The sequence below is a fragment of the Lolium rigidum genome, chromosome 2, assembly GCF_022539505.1.
Source record: "Lolium rigidum isolate FL_2022 chromosome 2, APGP_CSIRO_Lrig_0.1, whole genome shotgun sequence".
Classification (NCBI taxonomy): Eukaryota; Viridiplantae; Streptophyta; class Magnoliopsida; order Poales; family Poaceae; genus Lolium; species Lolium rigidum.
This window is the reverse complement of record NC_061509.1, coordinates 281,468,325-281,486,454: the sequence shown is the minus strand read 5'-3', so window position 1 is coordinate 281,486,454 and position 18,130 is coordinate 281,468,325. Positions and strand designations below refer to the sequence as shown.

Below are 18,130 nucleotides of genomic sequence, written 5' to 3'. Positions count from 1 at the left end.
CTTATGTTATTTCATCTATTTTGCATGTTTCATGATTATTTGGAGATCGCGCACCGGAGCCAGGATTCTGCTGGAAAAAGCACCGCCAGGATGCAATATTTCGGAAGATCAACTGTGGAAGGAAATTTCACCAAAAATCCTATTTTCCGGATGACGGAGAAGGCCGGAAGGGGGAGCCGAGAGGACCCAAGGTGGGGCCGGACCACGGGCGGCGCGGCCCATGGCTCGGCCGCGCCACCTTGTGGTGTGGGGGCCCCACAGCCCCTTTCGCCTCCTTTTCTTCGCGAAACCCTTCGTCCCGAAAACCTAAGCTCCGGAGGGTAGGTCGCGAAGAGTCACGGCCGCCTCTCGCGGGGCGGAGAACACCGAGAGAGAAAAGAGCTCTCCGGCGGGCGGGAATCCGCCGGGGAAATTCCCTCCCGGAGGGGGAAATCGACGCCATCGTCACCGCCATCGAGCTGGACATCATCTCCATCACCATCACCATCATCTTCATCATCATCACCGCCGTCTCCACCGCTGGACATCGTCACCGCTGTAGCAATTTGGGTTTGATCTTGATTGTTTGATAGGGGAAACTCTCCCGGTATTGATTTCTACTTGTTATTGATGCTATTGAGTGAAACCGTTGAACCAAGGCTTATGTTCAGATTGTTATTCATCATCATATCACCTCTGATCATGTTCCATATGATGTCTCGTGAGTAGTTCGTTTAGTTCTTGAGGACATGGGTGAAGTCTAAATGTTAGTAGTGAATTATGGTTGAGTAATATTCAATGTTATGATATTTAAGTTGTGGTGTTATTCTTCTAGTGGTGTCGTGTGAACGTCGACTACACGATACTTCACCATTTATGGGCCTAGGGGAATGCATCTTGTACTCGTTTGCCAATTGCGGGGTTGCCGGAGTGACGAAACCCAGAGCCCCCGTTTGTATATCGATGCGGGAGGGATCGCGAGGATCTCGAGTTTAAGGCTGTGGTTAGATTTATCTTAATTACTTTCTTGTAGTTGCGGATGCTTGCAAGGGGTATAATCACAAGTATGTATTAGTCCTAGGAAGGGCGGTACATTAGCATAGGTTCACCCACACAACACTTATCAAAACAATGAAGATTAATCAGCTGTATCATGTATGTAGCGAAAGCACTAGACTAAAATCCCGTGTGTCCTCAAGAACGTTTGGTCATTATAAGTAAACAAACCGGCTTGTCCTTTGTGCTAAAAAGGATTGGCCACTCGCTGCAATTATTTCTCTCGCATTTTACTTGCTTGTACCTTATTCATCTGTTACATCAAAACCCCCTGAATACTTGTCTGTGAGCATATACAGTGAATCCTTCATCGAAACTGCTTGTCAAAACCTTCTGCTCCTCGTTGGGATCGACATTCTTACTTATCGAAGATACTACGATACACCCCCTATACTTGTGGGTCATCAAGGGGGCATTACAGGTGGGGATGACCTCGTTGTCACATCCAAAAATGCCCTGTTCACCAAAAAGAAAAAATCCCCAAAATTAGAGGGAAAACACCAACAGAGCAACAGAGAAATCCAACAGTTCGTCGCAACCGTCTCCATCCTCGTCGGTTGCTCCGCTCTCATCGACGGGCCGTGGTCAATGCGTCCTTGCTGCACCCTATGTTTGATGAGAGAACGAGAGGATGCCATCGAGTGAAAACAGATAGGAGGAGAGAGCAGTCAGGCAGCATACATGCTCCTCGACGCGCCTCATGTCTCCTGCAAGGCTCCTGTGCGCCGCTGATGGGACCTTGACTTTCTCCGGCGACAACGCTGCCTTGAGCATCTTCACTATTGCAGCATCACGGAGGCGGACGACGAAGGCAAAGCCCCAACCTCCAACTCAGAATGGGGAATGTGGTATCGATGTCCTCTTTGGTGCCGCCAGCCAAACCGGGAAGAAGAGGCGGCCTCCACTGCCATCAGCAGCTTCCCCGGCATCAGGATACGGATGGCGAACTGGCACACGGTCTCGCTCAGCAGAATGTCAAGCCGGTCGATGACAGCGGTCGCTGATGAGCGCAGATTGCACAAAGTTGGGGAACCCTAAGAGGAAGGTATGATGAGCATAGCAGCAAGTTTTCCCTCAGTAAGAAACCAAGATTTAATCGACCAGTAGGAGAAAGGCGTGACTTTTGAAGGTGTTGCTAGCTAACTAGTGGCAATACCCACTACCGACGTCAGCAACAACGTGGAACCTGCACACAACATAACCAAAATACATTGCCCCAACTTACAGTGAGGTTGTCAATCTCACCGGTTTTGCTGAACACAAAGGATTAGACGTATCGAGTGGGAAGAGATGTTTGCAGAAAGTAAACAGAGCAGGATGCAGTGGATGAATTTATCAGTGTAAGAGAAAAAAGACCGGGGTCCATAATTCACTAGAGATGTCTCTCCATAAAGATAAATAACATGCTGAGTGAACAAATTACAGCTAGGCTATTGACAGAATACCGACCATACATGACAAGATGATTACTATGAGATTCGTTTGGGTATTACAACATAATACATAAACCGTAATCCAACTACGTCTATGACTAATAATCCACCTTTCGGTTATCGTCCGAACCCCTTCCAGTATTAAGTTACAAGCAACAGATTATCGCATTAAACAATATGTGTAAAGTAACAATATAATTACCCTTTGATAAAATATTGCTATTTTCTCCCTAGTAGCAACAACACATCTACAATCTTAGAAGTTATTGTCACTCTTCCAGAAAACTAGAGGCATGAACCTACTATCGAGCATAAATACCCCCTCTTGGAGTCACAAGCATCTACTTGGCCAGAGTATCTACTAGCAACGGAGAGCATGCAAGATCACAAGTAATATATGAATAGAGTATATAATCGATCTCAACATAGTATTTAATATTCATCGGATCCCAGCAAACACAACATGTAGCATTACATAAGGATGATCTTGATCATGTAGGGCAGCTCACAAGATCTAAACATGAGACACAAATTGGAGAAGACAACCATCTACCTACTGCTATGGACCCATAGTTCAGGGATGAACTACTCACGCATCACTTCAGAGGTGGGCATGGTGATGAAGATGCCTCCGGCGATGATTTCCCCCTCCGGCAGGGTGTCGGGAAGAGCTTCAGAACCCTCCCGAGCTATGGCCTGCGATGGCGGCCGCGACAGAACTTTTCATGGATGGAGGCTCGAGTGTTTAAGTTTTTCCCGAGATCATGAATAAATAGGCGGAAGGGCGAGGTCGGTGGAGGCCAGGGGGCCCACACCACCCCTTGGCACGGGCCTAGGCCTGGTCGCGCCAAGGCGTTATCTGGCCGCCTGCGCCTTTTCTTCGTCCCCCCTCTGGACTCTGTCTTCGTTACGGTAAAATATTAACTTCAGCTTTTGTTTCGTCCAATTCCGAGAATATTTCCTGTACAACTTTTCTGAAATACAAAACAGCAGTAAAAAGGGAACTGACACTGTGGCATCTTGTTAATATGTTAGTGCCGGAAAATGTACAAAAGTGCAACGAAGCATGAGCAAAACATATATAAATTGGTGTAAAACAAGCACGTAGCATCAAAAATTATAGATACGTTTGAGACGTATTAGCCGCACGTGCCTTCTCAACGATTAAAAGATCCGGAAGCCTTCGGAGTCCGCGACCTAGCTAGGGAATAGCCTAGCGGCGAGACAGCGCGCTGGCATCTGCAGCAACTCTAGAGCACCGTTGAGCGACCACACAGCAGACCAGCCGTCGAGGCAGGGGCCGGAGCCAGGGCTGCTTTCAGGTGAGGAGCTGCATCGAAGCTCCCCGGCGACGGCCGCGACACCAAGCCACACCACGACCGCGGAAGAGCTCGGCAATGGGATCTCACGGCAGGGAAGAACTCGTGACGACAACCGCCTATCAATGTTGCTCTCCAACTCCTCGATCTTTTCGGCGTCAAAGCTCCATCAACCACCGATCTGGAGCGTGCTCCACTTGGGTCTGCAGCCTCTTCCAGGGTGTCGGCCAGAGCAGCGTGTGAGACAGCCGAGAGATGACACAGGAAGATACGGATGGGGTCCATGGAAAAACAATTAAAAAGATAAGGAGAAGAACTAAAACAGGTCACGCGGTGGGCGTAGGCACCAGCGCCGCTTTGACCGCCCGGCAAATTTTCACCGCCCAACAAACAGAATAGAACTGGCCTACCACCATCTCATACTATTGCAGCTATGGCCACAACAAAAATGCTCCAAAGCAAAAGAAAGGAACTCCAAAAATTTCTAGATGACCCCGGAACTACACACAAGAAAGCCACCGTGAAAATCAACTACAAAGAAGGAAACATGTCAAAACGCTGTGAACCTAAAAAAATGTTCAAAATTATAGCAAAAATTGAAATTGTTAAGGTTTAATATAGTACATATATAAGACTATGGTTCACATGAATGTTCCGTACGTATCGTGCACACTTCCTAGCTCCAAACAACAACAAACCATTCATTGATTATTATAAAAGACACGATATTTCTTCACTCTCTTAGTAAGTTCAGTTGTCTTGTACATACTCTAATGATCTTTTCTAGGATATTTGTACACATACGTCCTAAAATACTCCACTAAGATATGTAGACATCTAGATGAACCATTAACAGGTAAGATTGTAATATAACAAGTGACATAAATACATATATCAATGGAAACGATTTTTTATTTGCTAAGATTTAGGGCAAACAATTTTTTGGTTAAGGCCCAAAATTTAAATTACAGCGGAATAAATAAGAATTATGGTTAGCATGAAAGGAAATGCATTTTGTATTGATAATTATAATTGTACTACTATTTTTTATATGTATCTTGAAGAAAACAAGCTTAACAAAGTTTGGTGTGCTAAAAATGTAAAATGTTAATATTAAATGTTGTATCAATACATACATCAACAAAATGATGTATCAATGTGCAATTTTGACAAATTCTGGAAAAAAATATAAGATTTTAGTATAAACAGATGGTTCCTCTGCTCTTGTGGCATTTCAACTTCATATTAGGACACTTATTTCTAAAAGTTGTTTAGGAATATGACTAGCAATATATATTATTTAAAGAAATATTATGGTGTGTTCCATCGGTTTTGCCCCTTGAGCAATCTTAAGGCGTACTGAGGTTACGTATGTGCTGGATTTTGATGGAGAAGATGATGGGGAGATCGGGATTATGAATGAAAGATCAAAAACATGTCAAATTTGATAAAGTTTTAAAAACTAGATGATAATCAAGGTATCGCGTGTCAGATTGAAGTTGTCTAATAATGTTATTGTACTATGACACATGCCCAGTGAAAAAATATAATGTAATAAAAACATTTTGTAGGCCACAATTACATGGTAAATCTAAATTAAAGTGATCATTCCATCTTCTCCTTCTTTGTTTGCTAATGTTTTTCTTATATAACTAGCCAAAATATTTTGACTATTTTTCTCTGTTGATATAAAATTACCTTGTGATTCGTTCTTTAACAAGAGTTGCCCGATTAGATACATGCCACATTTCACACCTGCACTCTTTATATTGGATACCTCTATTCTTCTTAATAAAAAAAACATTTGACAGCCCATAATTACATGGAAAAAAAATTAAAAAAATCACCATTCCATCTTCTCCTTCTTTGATTGTTCCTGTTTTTTCTCTGTTTATTTAATGGAAAACAGTGTCTTGTAGTATTATAAGTATGCACGCTTGGGAGCCACGGGAGCAGGCAAGTGGCCCTTTTTTTGCAAGCACATCACCGTCTCGTACAAACTTTCCCTCAGTGGAGTGAACTCCAAACCCAAGTCCTTGAGCCTCTGGTTTGAGAACTTGTACGGCTTCGCCATCGGCTTGCCGTCATCTTCGCACCTGCATACAATATTCAGAGTGAGCAAACAACACACGAGATTAACCGATGGATTTCGTAGTCATCGTGTTCTTCGTACTTGGCGGTGATGGAGTACTGCGGGAAGAGTTCGTTGAGGAGCTTGAGGAAGTGGGCGCGGTGCAGCACGGCGCCGATGCAGAGGTACCGGCCGCGGGCGTCGGGGCGTTCGTAGGCGAGGACGTGGGCGCGCGCGACGTCGCGGACGTCGGTGTAAGCGGCGACGGCGTTGGGGTAGGTGGGCTTGGCGCCGGTGAGGTAGCGGGCGACATGGCTGCTGCTGAAGTTGAGCGCCTGCTGCAGCATGGGTCCCATGGTCATGGACGGCACCACCACCGCCAGCTCCAGGCCCCTCTTGGCCGCCTCCTCTGTGGCGGTGATCTCCGCCATCATCTTCGCACAGCAGTACAGGTTCTGCACGAACAGATTTTCCGTGTTCAGAGACTGAACTGATACATTGGTATTGCAGGGAAGAAATTTTGTTGTGAACTTCAGATTTATAACAGAGGAGAGGGGAGCTTACGCCTGATTTCTTGCAGAACTCGTAGTCGCTCCAGAACGTCTCGTCAAGCACGGCGTCGGGGCTCCGGTTGGGGTCCATGTGCACGGCGCCGTAGGACGATGTGAAGACGATGCGCCGCACGCCCGCGTCCGCCGCCGCGCTGATGACGTTTCTTGTCCCTTCCACGGCGACCGGCACGAGCTCCTGCAGATCGGCAGAGTAAGCGAACCATGCAAGTAGAGATCCCAAAGAAGTGAGGAGTGAGCAGGGCAGAGGCAGGGGACTGACTGGGTCGTTGGAGACCGGTGAGGCGACGTGGAAGACGCCGTGGCAGCCGGTGAAGGCGGCGCGGAGGCTGTCGTAGTTGAGAAGGTCGGCGCGGCACAGGGTGAGCCTCTCCTCCGCTCCCTCCAGCGCAAGTAGGTGCGCGTTCTTGCTGTTCGCTGCACAAATTAACCAGTCAGTCACACGCGCGCGCCATGCATTACCAGATCTCGATGAATCAAGAGAAGAATCGACGGAAAACTTACCAGGATCCCTGGCGGTTCCCCTGACGCGGTAGCCGCGGAGGAGGAGCTCCTTGACCACCCAGGACCCGATGAATCCTCCTGCGCCCGTCACGCAAACCATCTGCTGCTGCGGCGGTTTATTCTCGCTGTTGTCGTTGGCATTGTCGATCGACGGCATGGTGGTGAATTGGTGACCACGGTGGTCGATCCAACTGTGGATGCTAGATGAGATTGCTAGTTAACTGATGCTGAATTGCTGAGGCTGATGTTCAGTCGAACTGCTGTGTGTTCTCTCCGGTCAATCTTCGACGCTATTTATACTGGCACCGGCGCACAACAAAACTGCAGCTGCGAAACTACCTGGAGTGCGAGAGCAGAAAGCAGAGCACTGCGGCTTGGCGGGAAGCAAAACATAGGGCCGTCCCGTGGGGTTTAGACTGAAGACGGATACAGCGGCAGGCGCAGCTAGCCTAGCACTACCATAAAAGCGTCAGCGCACGGCAGATTCCATCCCTGAGCTGAATCCTACCCAACGGAAAGGTCCAGAATTCTGGTTTGACGTGCGCTTCCACGACATCGCGCGTCTTCCTGTACAGGACAAGAAATAGCATATGCTGATTTCTTCGTGTATTAAAATGCTTCAGCCTTCTAAGAAAAGAACGGCTGTTTTTTATACGAGAAAACTCACACGCGCGCGCGGTAAGACTACTACTAGCTCCGTTCTAAAATGAATGTTATAATTTTATCTACATACATATATAGGTAAATTAGTAGGGGTACCATGGAGAACTAACTTGTGGTTGGGCTCCGTCAATCTCAAGACCCGTCAGACCAGTTTCTTGGGCTTCGGAGGTGCTTATAGGGTAGGTTGTGCGTGCGTTCATAGAAATGAGTATAAGTACGTATGTGTGAGCGTCTGCGTTTATATTGTGTTTCGCAAAAAAAGTAGGGGGGGGGGGGGTACCATGGTGCCCATGCTCCTAGATCGCCCACCATTCTGTATCGTGTATGGCAAAAAAAACTATGGGTACCATGGTGCCCATGCTCCTAGATCGCCCACCGTTAGATTGACCTAGGGGAGATGAAAGGAATCCGGGAAGACTAGTTTACCTCCAGTGTAATCCGTTACTCATGTGGCTATGTTCCGCAAGATGTGATGATTACCGGGTGAAGGGTGGAAGGAAATGCAGCAGGCTACCACCTTGTCCTCGACGTCGACCTGGTGATTGAGAACGCGGCCGAGCGCCAGGATAGGAGGTGGCCTCGATGAGGGGAGCCGAACGACAACATTGGAACGGAGGGAGATGCAGCGTCAGGATGAGGGAGGAGCAGAGGGGGTGGCCTAGAGGTGACGAGGTGGACGAGCGCGGAGAGAAGTTCGAAGATGTGATAATTAACCAACCGATGAACTAGCTGTTTTGGAAATAGCATTTTCCTAAAACAAATTAGAGGGAGAAAAAACCTTTTCTTGCCAGCCTCGATTATGCTAGGTCTCACAGGCCTAGCTAATCTCATATAGTACACAAATTATTCATTTTTTTTTTACATTTATGCATATCACATTTGATAAAAAAAACTTAATTATCTCAACTCAATAATAGATAGTTTTCTACATGACAATTATCAAAATTTAGAACTCACATTCTAATACTCTAACTCATACGTCAACAAAAGTAGACATGGCATATGACAACTTGATAAGAAATGGGTAGGGTAAGGGTATACCCATGGATACAAAGCTATATTCATGCCCTACCCATGACTTAGTTTATGGGTACTGCACATGAGTATAAAAGTTTGCCCAAACCCTACCCATGCGGGTACAATACTCGCGCGTACCCATACCGTACCCATGGGTAAAATTGGCATCCTTAAACTCTACCTCTCTTATGTTCATGCAACATGGCTGGCTGCCGAGGCATGCAAATGCAGCAAGGTCTCTATTGATAGTCTAATACTGGTGACCTACCAGATTTTGGTACCTCACCGGCTTTTTGCCCAAATATCGACGATGCGGTATATTTTAAGCCCGCCGCTAGATTTTTTTACGTCTATAAGCTATTTCCTATTGGTGATGCGTAGATACCACAAACACACAAAGCATATGGAGTTCCCTACCTACTCTAAGCTATGCTAGTAAGTTCGATCTATGTTGATGTATGTCACGTGCTACTCCAGTCGGTGGGGTGATAAATCAATAAATCACTTGCCTCTCATGCAGTTTGGTCCGGCGAAATAATGCAAAAATGTTGGATCATATACAAAGTTGTCCATGCAATAAACAATTGAAGGTATGCAACAGTTCTTTGCCGCAAGCCTGCAACAACCCAAGGTCTCAACAGATGCATCTAGTAAACCATGAATAAGAATTTGACCTTCTATTTACAACATTTTTTGTCTATTTTTTGCTCAATGTGTAGCACCGGCATATAGGAGTTGCGACGTGGCAATGGTCCAGTGGTCATCACCTTCGTTAAGAAATATATCAATGGCTTACCACTTGTTCGTTTCATGTGTTAAAAACTGAACATTTGTTCAATATAATTTACCCTGTTATTTTCCTGCAATTCGACAAACTATTTATGATATTTGAATGTGTTATTTATCAGGAAATTTCGCAAAGAATTCTCAAAATTTCAGTTGTATCTCTAAATTTTTTTTATCTGCAAGTAACACATTTCTAGGCCTTGTGTCCAACAGCCAACCGCGGCAGCTTCAAATATATGACTTGCAACTAAAATTTGCACTAACTTTCACTACAGATGCACATCTACCAATAGCGTAATAGTATTATCTAGTATTATGCAACTTTAGCCGGCCAAGATTAAGAAAGTCAACTGAGAAAAAGCAGATGTATTATGTGTGTGCTAACTATCGATTGTTGACCTTAAATTTGTACAGCTCTTTGTCACACAGAATTGACCAATTTGGGCAGCAGTCTCCCATTAAACATGTCGGCTACAAAGAGCGAACCTGCAAAACAGCTAGAGTAGTACGCAGCATGCTCCAGAAGTGATACGGCTTGCTTCGCTTCACGTACCTGACTTTCAACACGCCGGAGCCGGCGCATATGCTTGGGAACCTAACGGAAACCTCCTGGTATTTGCAGCAGGTTTGAGATTTCAGAATGGAGTGAGCTCTGGAAAGCGCCAGCCAGCCGTCCTCAATTCGTGCTCCTCCTCGCTCGAGGGCTCCCCCGGCCCATACCAAAATGTCGGTAACTCGTAGCTTTGCTGTTCAAAACGGGAAGGATTTTTCCTGCGGGCGCGATGCCTCATCGACACATGCGAACCGATCTCTGTTTCGGTTTGAGACTTTCGATCATAAGCATATTTATGCTTGTGATGGAGTTAATAGATCTCACGTGTATGTAAGATCTTGGCGGGCACAACCGCGTTATTAAATTTTGGTGTTTTGAGTTGTCCTCGTATGATCTACTTTTTTGTCTTGGACAATAACAAACTCTAATACTTTTGTGAGTTATAGGGTGGTACGAGCGGTTCCCTTGAGATAGTTTGTATTTTTTTTGGAAAAGGTGGCCTACGCATACAACCTTACGTATTATTTTGTTCAACAAAGATGGTACATCACAAAATGCAAAGTCACCACTTGGTAGAAAATTGCCTTTAGTTCTGGTTGGTAAGGGTCTTTAATCATGGTTTTCCAACCGGAACTACGGAATCAGGTCTAAAGTCCCCCCTCTCAAACTGGGACTAAAGGCCCTCAACTTTCTAGTATTTAAGTTATTTGACCAGTTTAGTCTTTAACAACACTTAATCTCTAGTCAAATTACTAACTCGTGGTCAAACTTTCCGATCGTTCACCCATCCTCAAACTACTCCAACACTAGCATGCTTAACTTCTGAGTTTCTTTCGTCCCGCTTCCAAGTACTTTGCGCACACATTATTGATATTAGTATCATATCAATCCTATTAAGCTCTTGGTCACGATGTCACACTTCTTTATTGTTTGAATTCCAAATAATTATTTGAATAAACAAAAATAATGAAGTAATAATAATCTTGAATAAATAAATAACAATAATTTTTTTCAAAAACTGAAATCTGAATTTTTCATATTTTCCTTTGGAAGTTCGAGAATCTAAAATTTGGCTAAACGACCGTAGGTGGTTGAATTCGGATGTAACTTTTTGCGTAGACACATTTTGATATATTAAACTTTTTTAGAGCTCGTATGCAAAAGTTATTGCCATCTTACAAAAATACAATTTTGTTTTTGCAAAATAGATCAAAATACATGTTTGTTATTGTTCATAATAACTTGATCATCTAACATCTAAAAGGATTTTTTATTTTGAATTTTCTATCATCTTTTTGTATTTTAGAAAGCTAAAAAAGCGACCCATGGGGGGTGTGGAACAAAAAAAAACTAGAAAGTCTTTAGTCCCGGTTGGTGTCTCCAACCGAAACTAAAAGGACTCGCACCGGCCGCCACCCCTTTAGTTCCGGTTGGTATCTCCAACCGGGACTAAAGGTCCCGTTTGATCCGCGCTAAAACCGTGCGGCGTTCTAGCAGTTAGAACCAGAACTAATGCTCCGGCCAGCTCCAAAGGAAATGCCCATTTTCTACTAGTGCACCACGACAAAACTGCACATTTTACAACGAGTAAAGATCATTAGTCCCGTTGGATCAAAAACTCACATTCTAGACATGTAAATCATTGTTGTGACAAAAACAAACATGTACAATTTATATGGTGATAATGTGTTGTTTAGGTTGCAACCATTAACTAGTAACGTCGTAGGTATAGCACGATAGCCTAACAATTGGGGACGGCAAAAATATTTGCCAAAACATATTAAGCTGGAATCTTGTTAATTTGAAGTACTCTCAAGATGAATCCAACGATGAGAACATATCGTAAATTGGAGTAGTAAGGGTATCTCCAGCGGCGCGATGCAAATCGGTGTCCGTGAGCGTCCGTTTGCGTCACCTGACGGACGCGAAAATGACCGCGAGACGCGAATTGTCCATTTGCATCAGGGGCCTCCCCCAGCGGTCCGACGCGTTTTGGACATCCTAGTGTGATGTTTCTTTGCATTTTTCCTTTTTTTGAAGAACTACCCAATTTGTATGAATGATTACTCGAAAACAACTAGCCGCGAAAAAAACTAGTACTGATTACTCGAATCGAACAAGTTCAAACATATTTAACATACAAACTATAGAATAAATTTAAAAATAAAGAAACTATAAGCTAATTCTTGGCCTTCTTGTTAGAAGGCACTGTTTCATCGTCCCCACTCCTGCGCCTCTTGCTTGTCACCTCCTCGTCGGAAGAGGAGCTGCCAGATGACGCGTCCGTAGAGGACTTCGAGTCGGACAAAGGGATGTATTCGTCGTCATCGTTGGTGAGGGGACGACGACGCGCCGCCCACGCCTGCGCCCTTGCCCGGGCCCTAGCCTCCTTCCTTGCCGCCGCCTTGTCGTCCGCTGCCTCCTGCGCCTCCTGCCGAGCGAACCTGGCGTCGGAGTCCTCCCCCTTCTCGTCCTCGCCGTCGCTGCCAGCGGAGCCTCCGTCTTCCTCCTGGCCGTCGCTGGCATCGGCGCCTCCGTCCTCCTCGTCCTCACTCGGCGTTGAGGCAGGGTCGCTGGGCGTGGATCCTGGATCGCTTGGCGTCGCAGGGCTTTCCCACCAATGCAGCCATCCCGGTGACTTGCCCTCGCTCTCCGAGTCCGACGGTAGGGTGTAGTCGCTCATGGCGTCTGGCTAGCCGGTGTTGGTGCAGCAGCAGAAGGCGGTTCAACGTGAAATACAGTACACGCAGGGGTTATATTCTGCGGGGATTAACGGCGGCGCGTATAACAAAGAGGCGTGCGGTTGCTCTTCCGCAGCGGTTCGGCACTCCATTCCGGCGGTTGGCGGGTTGAGCGGCATGGTTGCCACTCCAGCGGTTGACATTGGCGCGCTTGATGTGCTTTAATTCGAGACCGATCGAACCAGGCTCGCTGCCAGGCGGACCCGTGGGGGAAGCGAGCGGACGCAACCGCGCGGAGACGCAAACATGCCGCGTATTTGCGCCACGTTTGCGTCGCGGCGGACGCCCGGACACGATACGTCGCCCCACTGGAGCAGGGTGTAGGCGCATTTCCGATCCGCGCGAACGCAAACGGTCGCACAGTCGTCCGTTTGCGTCGCCCCGTTCGAGATGCCTAATTTAGTTAGCTGATTCGCATGTGCCGGATGGAGTCGTTCCCCTTAATAATAGAAAATGTATAAACTAATATCCTTTTTTTTTTTGACACTATAAACTAATATCCTTTAATGGCAGCAGGAAGGCAGGTTCAGCTTTTGTCTTGTAATAGATGACGCGGGAGGTCGTGGAAGCGCACGTCAAAACAGACTCGTGGACCTTTCGTAGCTGGTAGGATTCCGCTTGGCGATCCCATTCCGGAATGGAATCTGCGCTGCGGCGGCCGGCCCAAACCCACCCATCGGGTCGGCTCTGCACTGCTCCCGCCCGCCGCTGTATCAGTGTCAGTCCAGAAACAAAACGAGCTAACCTGCCCTATGTTTTGCTTCCCGCCAAGCTGCACCTGCAGCTGAGCCTTCCTTCAACTGAGCATCAGCAGTTTTTCTGTGCGCCGGCGCTAGTATAAATTGTGGCGCTGATTGACCGGGCAGAACACATCAGCTCGACTGAACATCATCAGCAGCAGCAGCATCAAGCCATCAAGCAATCTCATCTAGCAACCACACTTGGGTCGACCACCGTGGTCAGCAGTCACCAATTCACCACCATGCCGTCGATTGACAATGCCAACGACAATGGCGAGCTCAAGCCGCCGGAGCAGCAGCTGGTTTGCGTGACCGGGGCAGGAGGCTTCATCGGGTCCTGGGTGGTGAAGGAGCTCCTCCTCCGTGGCTACCACGTCAGGGGAACCGCCAGGAATCCTGGTAAGCGCATCAGGCCTGCCACACTTCTCGCCGTCGGCTCTCGCTGCTCTAGTTTGTCTAATGGCACTCGTGTCTCTGGTTAATTTGTGCAGCGGACAGCAAGAACGCGCACTTGCTGGCCCTGGAGGGAGCGGAAGAGAGGCTCACCCTCTGCCGCGCCGACCTTCTCAACTACGACAGCCTCCGCGCCGCCTTCACCGGCTGCCACGGCGTCTTCCACGTCGCCTCCCCCGTCTCCAACGACCCCGTCAGTCCCTTTCCTCTGCCCTGCTCACTCCTCAGTTGCTGGGATTCTTTTACTTGCATGGTTCGGTTACTGATTTACCTGCCGATGCTGGCTGCAGGAGCTCGTCCCGGTCGCCGTGGAAGGGACAAGGAACGTCATCAGCGCGGCGGCGGACGCGGGCGTGCGGCGCGTCGTCTTCACATCGTCATACGGCGCCGTGCACATGGACCCCAACCGGAGCCCCGACACCGAGCTCGACGAGACCTGCTGGAGCGACTACGATTACTGCAAGCAGTCAGGCGTAAGCTCCCCTCTCCTCTGTCACAACTCGTCTGGAGCTGTAAACCTTTCAACTTGTAAACCTGAACAATCTGTACGTGCAGAACCTGTACTGCTGTGCGAAGATGATGGCCGAGATCACGGCGACGGAGGAGGCAGCCAAGAGGGGCCTGGAGCTGGCGGTGGTGGTGCCGTCCATGACCATGGGGCCCATGCTGCAGCAGGCGCTCAACTTCAGCAGCAGCCACGTCGCACGCTACCTCACCGGCGCCAAGCCCAGCTACCCCAACGCCGTCGCCGCCTACACCGACGTCCGCGACGTCGCCCGCGCCCACGTCCTCGCCTACGAGCGCCCCGACGCCCGCGGCCGCTACCTCTGCATCGGGGCCGTGCTGCACCGCGCGCACTTCCTCAAGCTACTCAAGGACCTCTTCCCGCAGTACTCCTTCACCGCCAAGTACGAACGCACACGATGGCGAAATCCTATGTGTTTGAACTCACCATGAATATTTTACGCAGGTGCGAAGACGACGGCCAGCCGATGGCGAAGCCGTACAAGTTCTCCAACCAGAGGCTCACCGAAAGTTTGTACGAGACCGTGACGTGCCTGCAAAAAAATGGCCACCTGCCTCTGCCCGCTTCCGTGGCGCCAAAGCGTGCATACCTATAATACTTCAAGACACGGCCGGGATCGACAAGCCAAGAAACAGAGGATTCTCCCGAGGTTCACCATGGAATTGTGTATTTCACAAAGTTTGAATTCTTATTTTTTTTATTATGAAGAAATACGGATAACCAATACTGTATACCAGAGGCAAGTGTAACAATGTAAATAGTCGTGTAAATCTTGTTCAAGATTGAATGATAAAGTATTTTTTGCATTGGCGGAGAAAATAAAGACTTACAAGCTTGTTTTGTGTGGATAGCACAAATGCCCGTGCGTTGCTACGGGAAAAAAATCATGTACAGAAATTGTTTTGATTATTTAATTGGTGCATATACTTTTTTTTCGAGAGCACGCGCAAAGCGTGCCTTATCTTTATAGAAGAGAAGCAAAACAAATTACAAAATCAGCACCAAGGTACTGAGAACCCACGCACACACCACCTCCCTCTAGGCTAATTGGTGCATATACAAACATTGGCTAAGAGGGAACCATCCTTGAGCCTGGGATACTCCAAGGCAATCAAATACATCTGCCGGCATCATCAAGGCCTGGCCCCAAACTCTTGGGCTCAGGATCGCATGAGTGTACAGGCTGGTGAGGTTGTCGCATACATCAGATGGAGTCGTCGAAGTGAAGCCCCATGGAATTATGAAGTTATTTCCAGAACGGGAACATTTTTCATCAAAAGAATTTGTATTCGTAATTTTAGTTTGGTCATAAGCATCTTATTGATCACTTGGTTAGGTCCAGCATCATCTAGCTCAAGGTGACGATCAGCTGCAACAGTAAGTAACAAAACCAGTCTAAAATCTCGCACTCGCCTCCCGCACCTACATGTGAAAATTGATCCAGTGTCAGTATATCACAATGTTTCTCTTTGATACACGCATCCCAGAAATAACGTGAAATAACTTCAAAAGATCGCATGTATCCAAACAATCTGAAATTTTTCTTGTATAATAAACATAAAAGTAGACCTATTTTACAAGGCAATTTACAAACGGGCATGCAATGGATTTGTTACCCATTCTCAGAATTAGACTTGATTTCTGCACACAAGAGATCCACATCAAGCAATCTCCCCCTGATAGATTACCGCCAGGAGGTAGCTCCGCATATGCCGTTTTCCACCTCCTCCTGGTCGCCACCACCTGCCGTCCGAAGCCACCAATACGTTAAACAACATCCATCAGGCCCAAACAATCCCAAGAAATAAATCAAGAAGGAACTTGCGGTCCAGTGGAGAATTACCTGGAGGAGGCGGGCATGCATGATTTTCTCGCGGGCTTCCGACGACTCTTGCCGTATTTTGAGCACCTCCAGGTGCACACGGTCTGTGGCGAGCTTCTAAACCAGTTTGATAAATTACCGGTCAAACTCCAACATAAAATACAGAACAATGACACCATTTTGACCTACTTAAAGGTTGGACAGCAATTCATAGCTACAAAAGGAATAGATGTTTATTTGTTCTACACCTTTATATCTTCTAGGTAGTATCTGGTCACACAAGAACTCAACTGATTTTATTACCTTGCGTGCTAGACTTAAATCCACAAGTCTTCTAGCAATCTTTTGTCATCTTGACCTCAGGAGTTGTCCACACGACAGCTGATGTTTAGTTAAAATTAACTATAGCAGAAGTAAACTCAAGCTGAAAAAGGGACGAGAGTACATGGTCAGTTAGAGATAAATATTATACGGAGTACTAAACAGTCCCTAAGATTCCATATACAGATGATAGCTTAAACTATGACTGAAATTGTAATCTTGCATCACGCTGTTTCATGGAAATTGCTCTTATAAGATTATACAAGAACTATGCTACTGAACTTTGTTGAGGAATTCATATCAGAGCAACTAACCATGACTAACATATAGATAGCATAATACCAAAGAGTGTATTATATACCCCATTATAATTAGGAAACATCAACTCTGGAGTGGGTATACTTGGAGCTGAAATCATGGATGTCGAAGGCCATCCTCTGGAACTGCCCAATGTCCGCCCTGTTCGAGACAGCTGGCTTATCCTAGGTTGCACGTCGTTGGTCAGGTCCACATTGTTTAGGGCCAGGCTGTATAGAATGCTAACAAACTGAAAGACAGTCGAAGAGGGTCCATGGTGAGATGTGCATCGTGCAAAGTAGATCTCCTGCAAAGATGATTTACCGAAATGTGCCCATCACAAGCGACCTGGATTATGAACACGACATCCAGAACTCATCAGGAACTCAACATACCATGCACACAACAACAAATATTTTCAGAAATATCACCGCAGTTTTGCTTTGTGCAGTGTAAGAAGTACATAACATAATCTTCGAAGTTGTCATCAAGCAGGATATTGCCCAGCATGCCCTTGAACACGCACCCAAACCACCCTCCCTGAGGAGTCGCGCGAGAACCCGCTGATGAAAACCTAAAATCCAAGTAATAGTAAACCCAACATCCAGCGCTCCCAATTTTTGTCCAACCAGCATGAATCCTAGATTCCGATCTGGGGGGAAGAATGAGCATACCAGAAACAGGAGGTCCGTCTCGTGGACGCGTGGATGAGTGGAACTCGTGGTATTCAGAATTGTGATAAGGCCAATTAAGAGAACACTTAGCTCATGTTCATTAGTTTCAGTTTTACACATGACATGTACATGGTCAGCAGTTCGATAAATCATAAACTGCAGTTCTCTCTTTGCTTAGCATGTCATTAAGATCTAAACTATTTAGAAACATGAATACCAGTCTATTGCGAGTACTGTCCGTCAACCTTTGCTTATTGCGAGTACTGAAAATGATGATATGACAGAAATTATGGAAAGCTGATGTATATCTGATTATATATTCAGCTATCTATTCTGAAGTCTGGGCCAACAAACGAGTGCCTACGTTTTGGTCAGAAACAAAAATAGGAACCTATCACCGAATCAAATAGAAGAAGTTCATATCTTGATAGAAAAGTTAGACGCTGCATGAAGGAAAGACCATCCATTTTGCTATTTTCTATATTCTGCATAACGAGTTGCAGACACTAAACATCTAGTTTAGAAGAAAAAAGACAAAAAGGGTCCAAATTGTGCAAGCACACGATGTTTCTATGTTAGAAGGGGATAATATGACCATGTTGCACT

General features: G+C 46.5%; 2 protein-coding genes across 3 annotated transcripts; one reads left to right on the top strand and one right to left on the bottom strand.

Annotated features, from left to right (window-relative positions):
• Positions 1–5,708: 5,708 nt before the first annotated feature.
• LOC124688944 (cinnamoyl-CoA reductase 1-like) lies at positions 5,709–16,852 on the bottom strand. Of its 2 annotated transcripts, XM_047222562.1 has the most exons (7): positions 16,831–16,852; positions 16,134–16,153; positions 6,932–7,037; positions 6,690–6,844; positions 6,423–6,605; positions 5,961–6,313; positions 5,709–5,883 (listed from the first exon to the last, which is right to left on the bottom strand). In XM_047222562.1, exons 1-7 carry the CDS (start codon positions 16,850–16,852, stop codon positions 5,709–5,711), a joined length of 1,014 nt encoding a protein of 337 aa, XP_047078518.1. The 2 variants fall into 2 exon arrangements, with proteins under 2 accessions (XP_047078518.1, XP_047078517.1); XM_047222561.1 differs by lacking the exons at positions 16,134–16,153; positions 16,831–16,852 and having other exon boundaries at positions 6,932–7,088.
• On the top strand, positions 13,674–15,005 carry LOC124688945 (cinnamoyl-CoA reductase 1-like). Its single transcript, XM_047222563.1, has 5 exons — positions 13,674–13,830; positions 13,923–14,077; positions 14,175–14,357; positions 14,440–14,792; positions 14,855–15,005. The coding sequence occupies exons 1-5, from the start codon at positions 13,674–13,676 to the stop codon at positions 15,003–15,005; spliced, it is 999 nt and encodes a 332-aa protein (XP_047078519.1).
• Positions 16,853–18,130: the final 1,278 nt, after the last annotated feature.

Bases quoted from the DNA above. Each gene is read 5' to 3' on its own strand.
- LOC124688944 (XM_047222561.1), bottom strand. From the start codon at position 7,088: ATGCCGTCGATCGACAATGCCAACGACAACAGCGAGAATAAACCGCCG. The intron at 6,845-6,931 runs GTAAGTTTTCCG...TAATTTGTGCAG, and splicing joins GGGAACCGCCAGGGATCCTG to CGAACAGCAAGAACGCGCAC. The intron at 6,314-6,422 runs GTAAGCTCCCCT...CTGTTCGTGCAG, and splicing joins AGTTCTGCAAGAAATCAGGC to AACCTGTACTGCTGTGCGAA.
- LOC124688945 (XM_047222563.1), top strand. From the start codon at position 13,674: ATGCCGTCGATTGACAATGCCAACGACAATGGCGAGCTCAAGCCGCCG. The intron at 13,831-13,922 runs GTAAGCGCATCA...TAATTTGTGCAG, and splicing joins GGGAACCGCCAGGAATCCTG to CGGACAGCAAGAACGCGCAC. The intron at 14,793-14,854 runs GTACGAACGCAC...TATTTTACGCAG, and splicing joins CAGTACTCCTTCACCGCCAA to GTGCGAAGACGACGGCCAGC.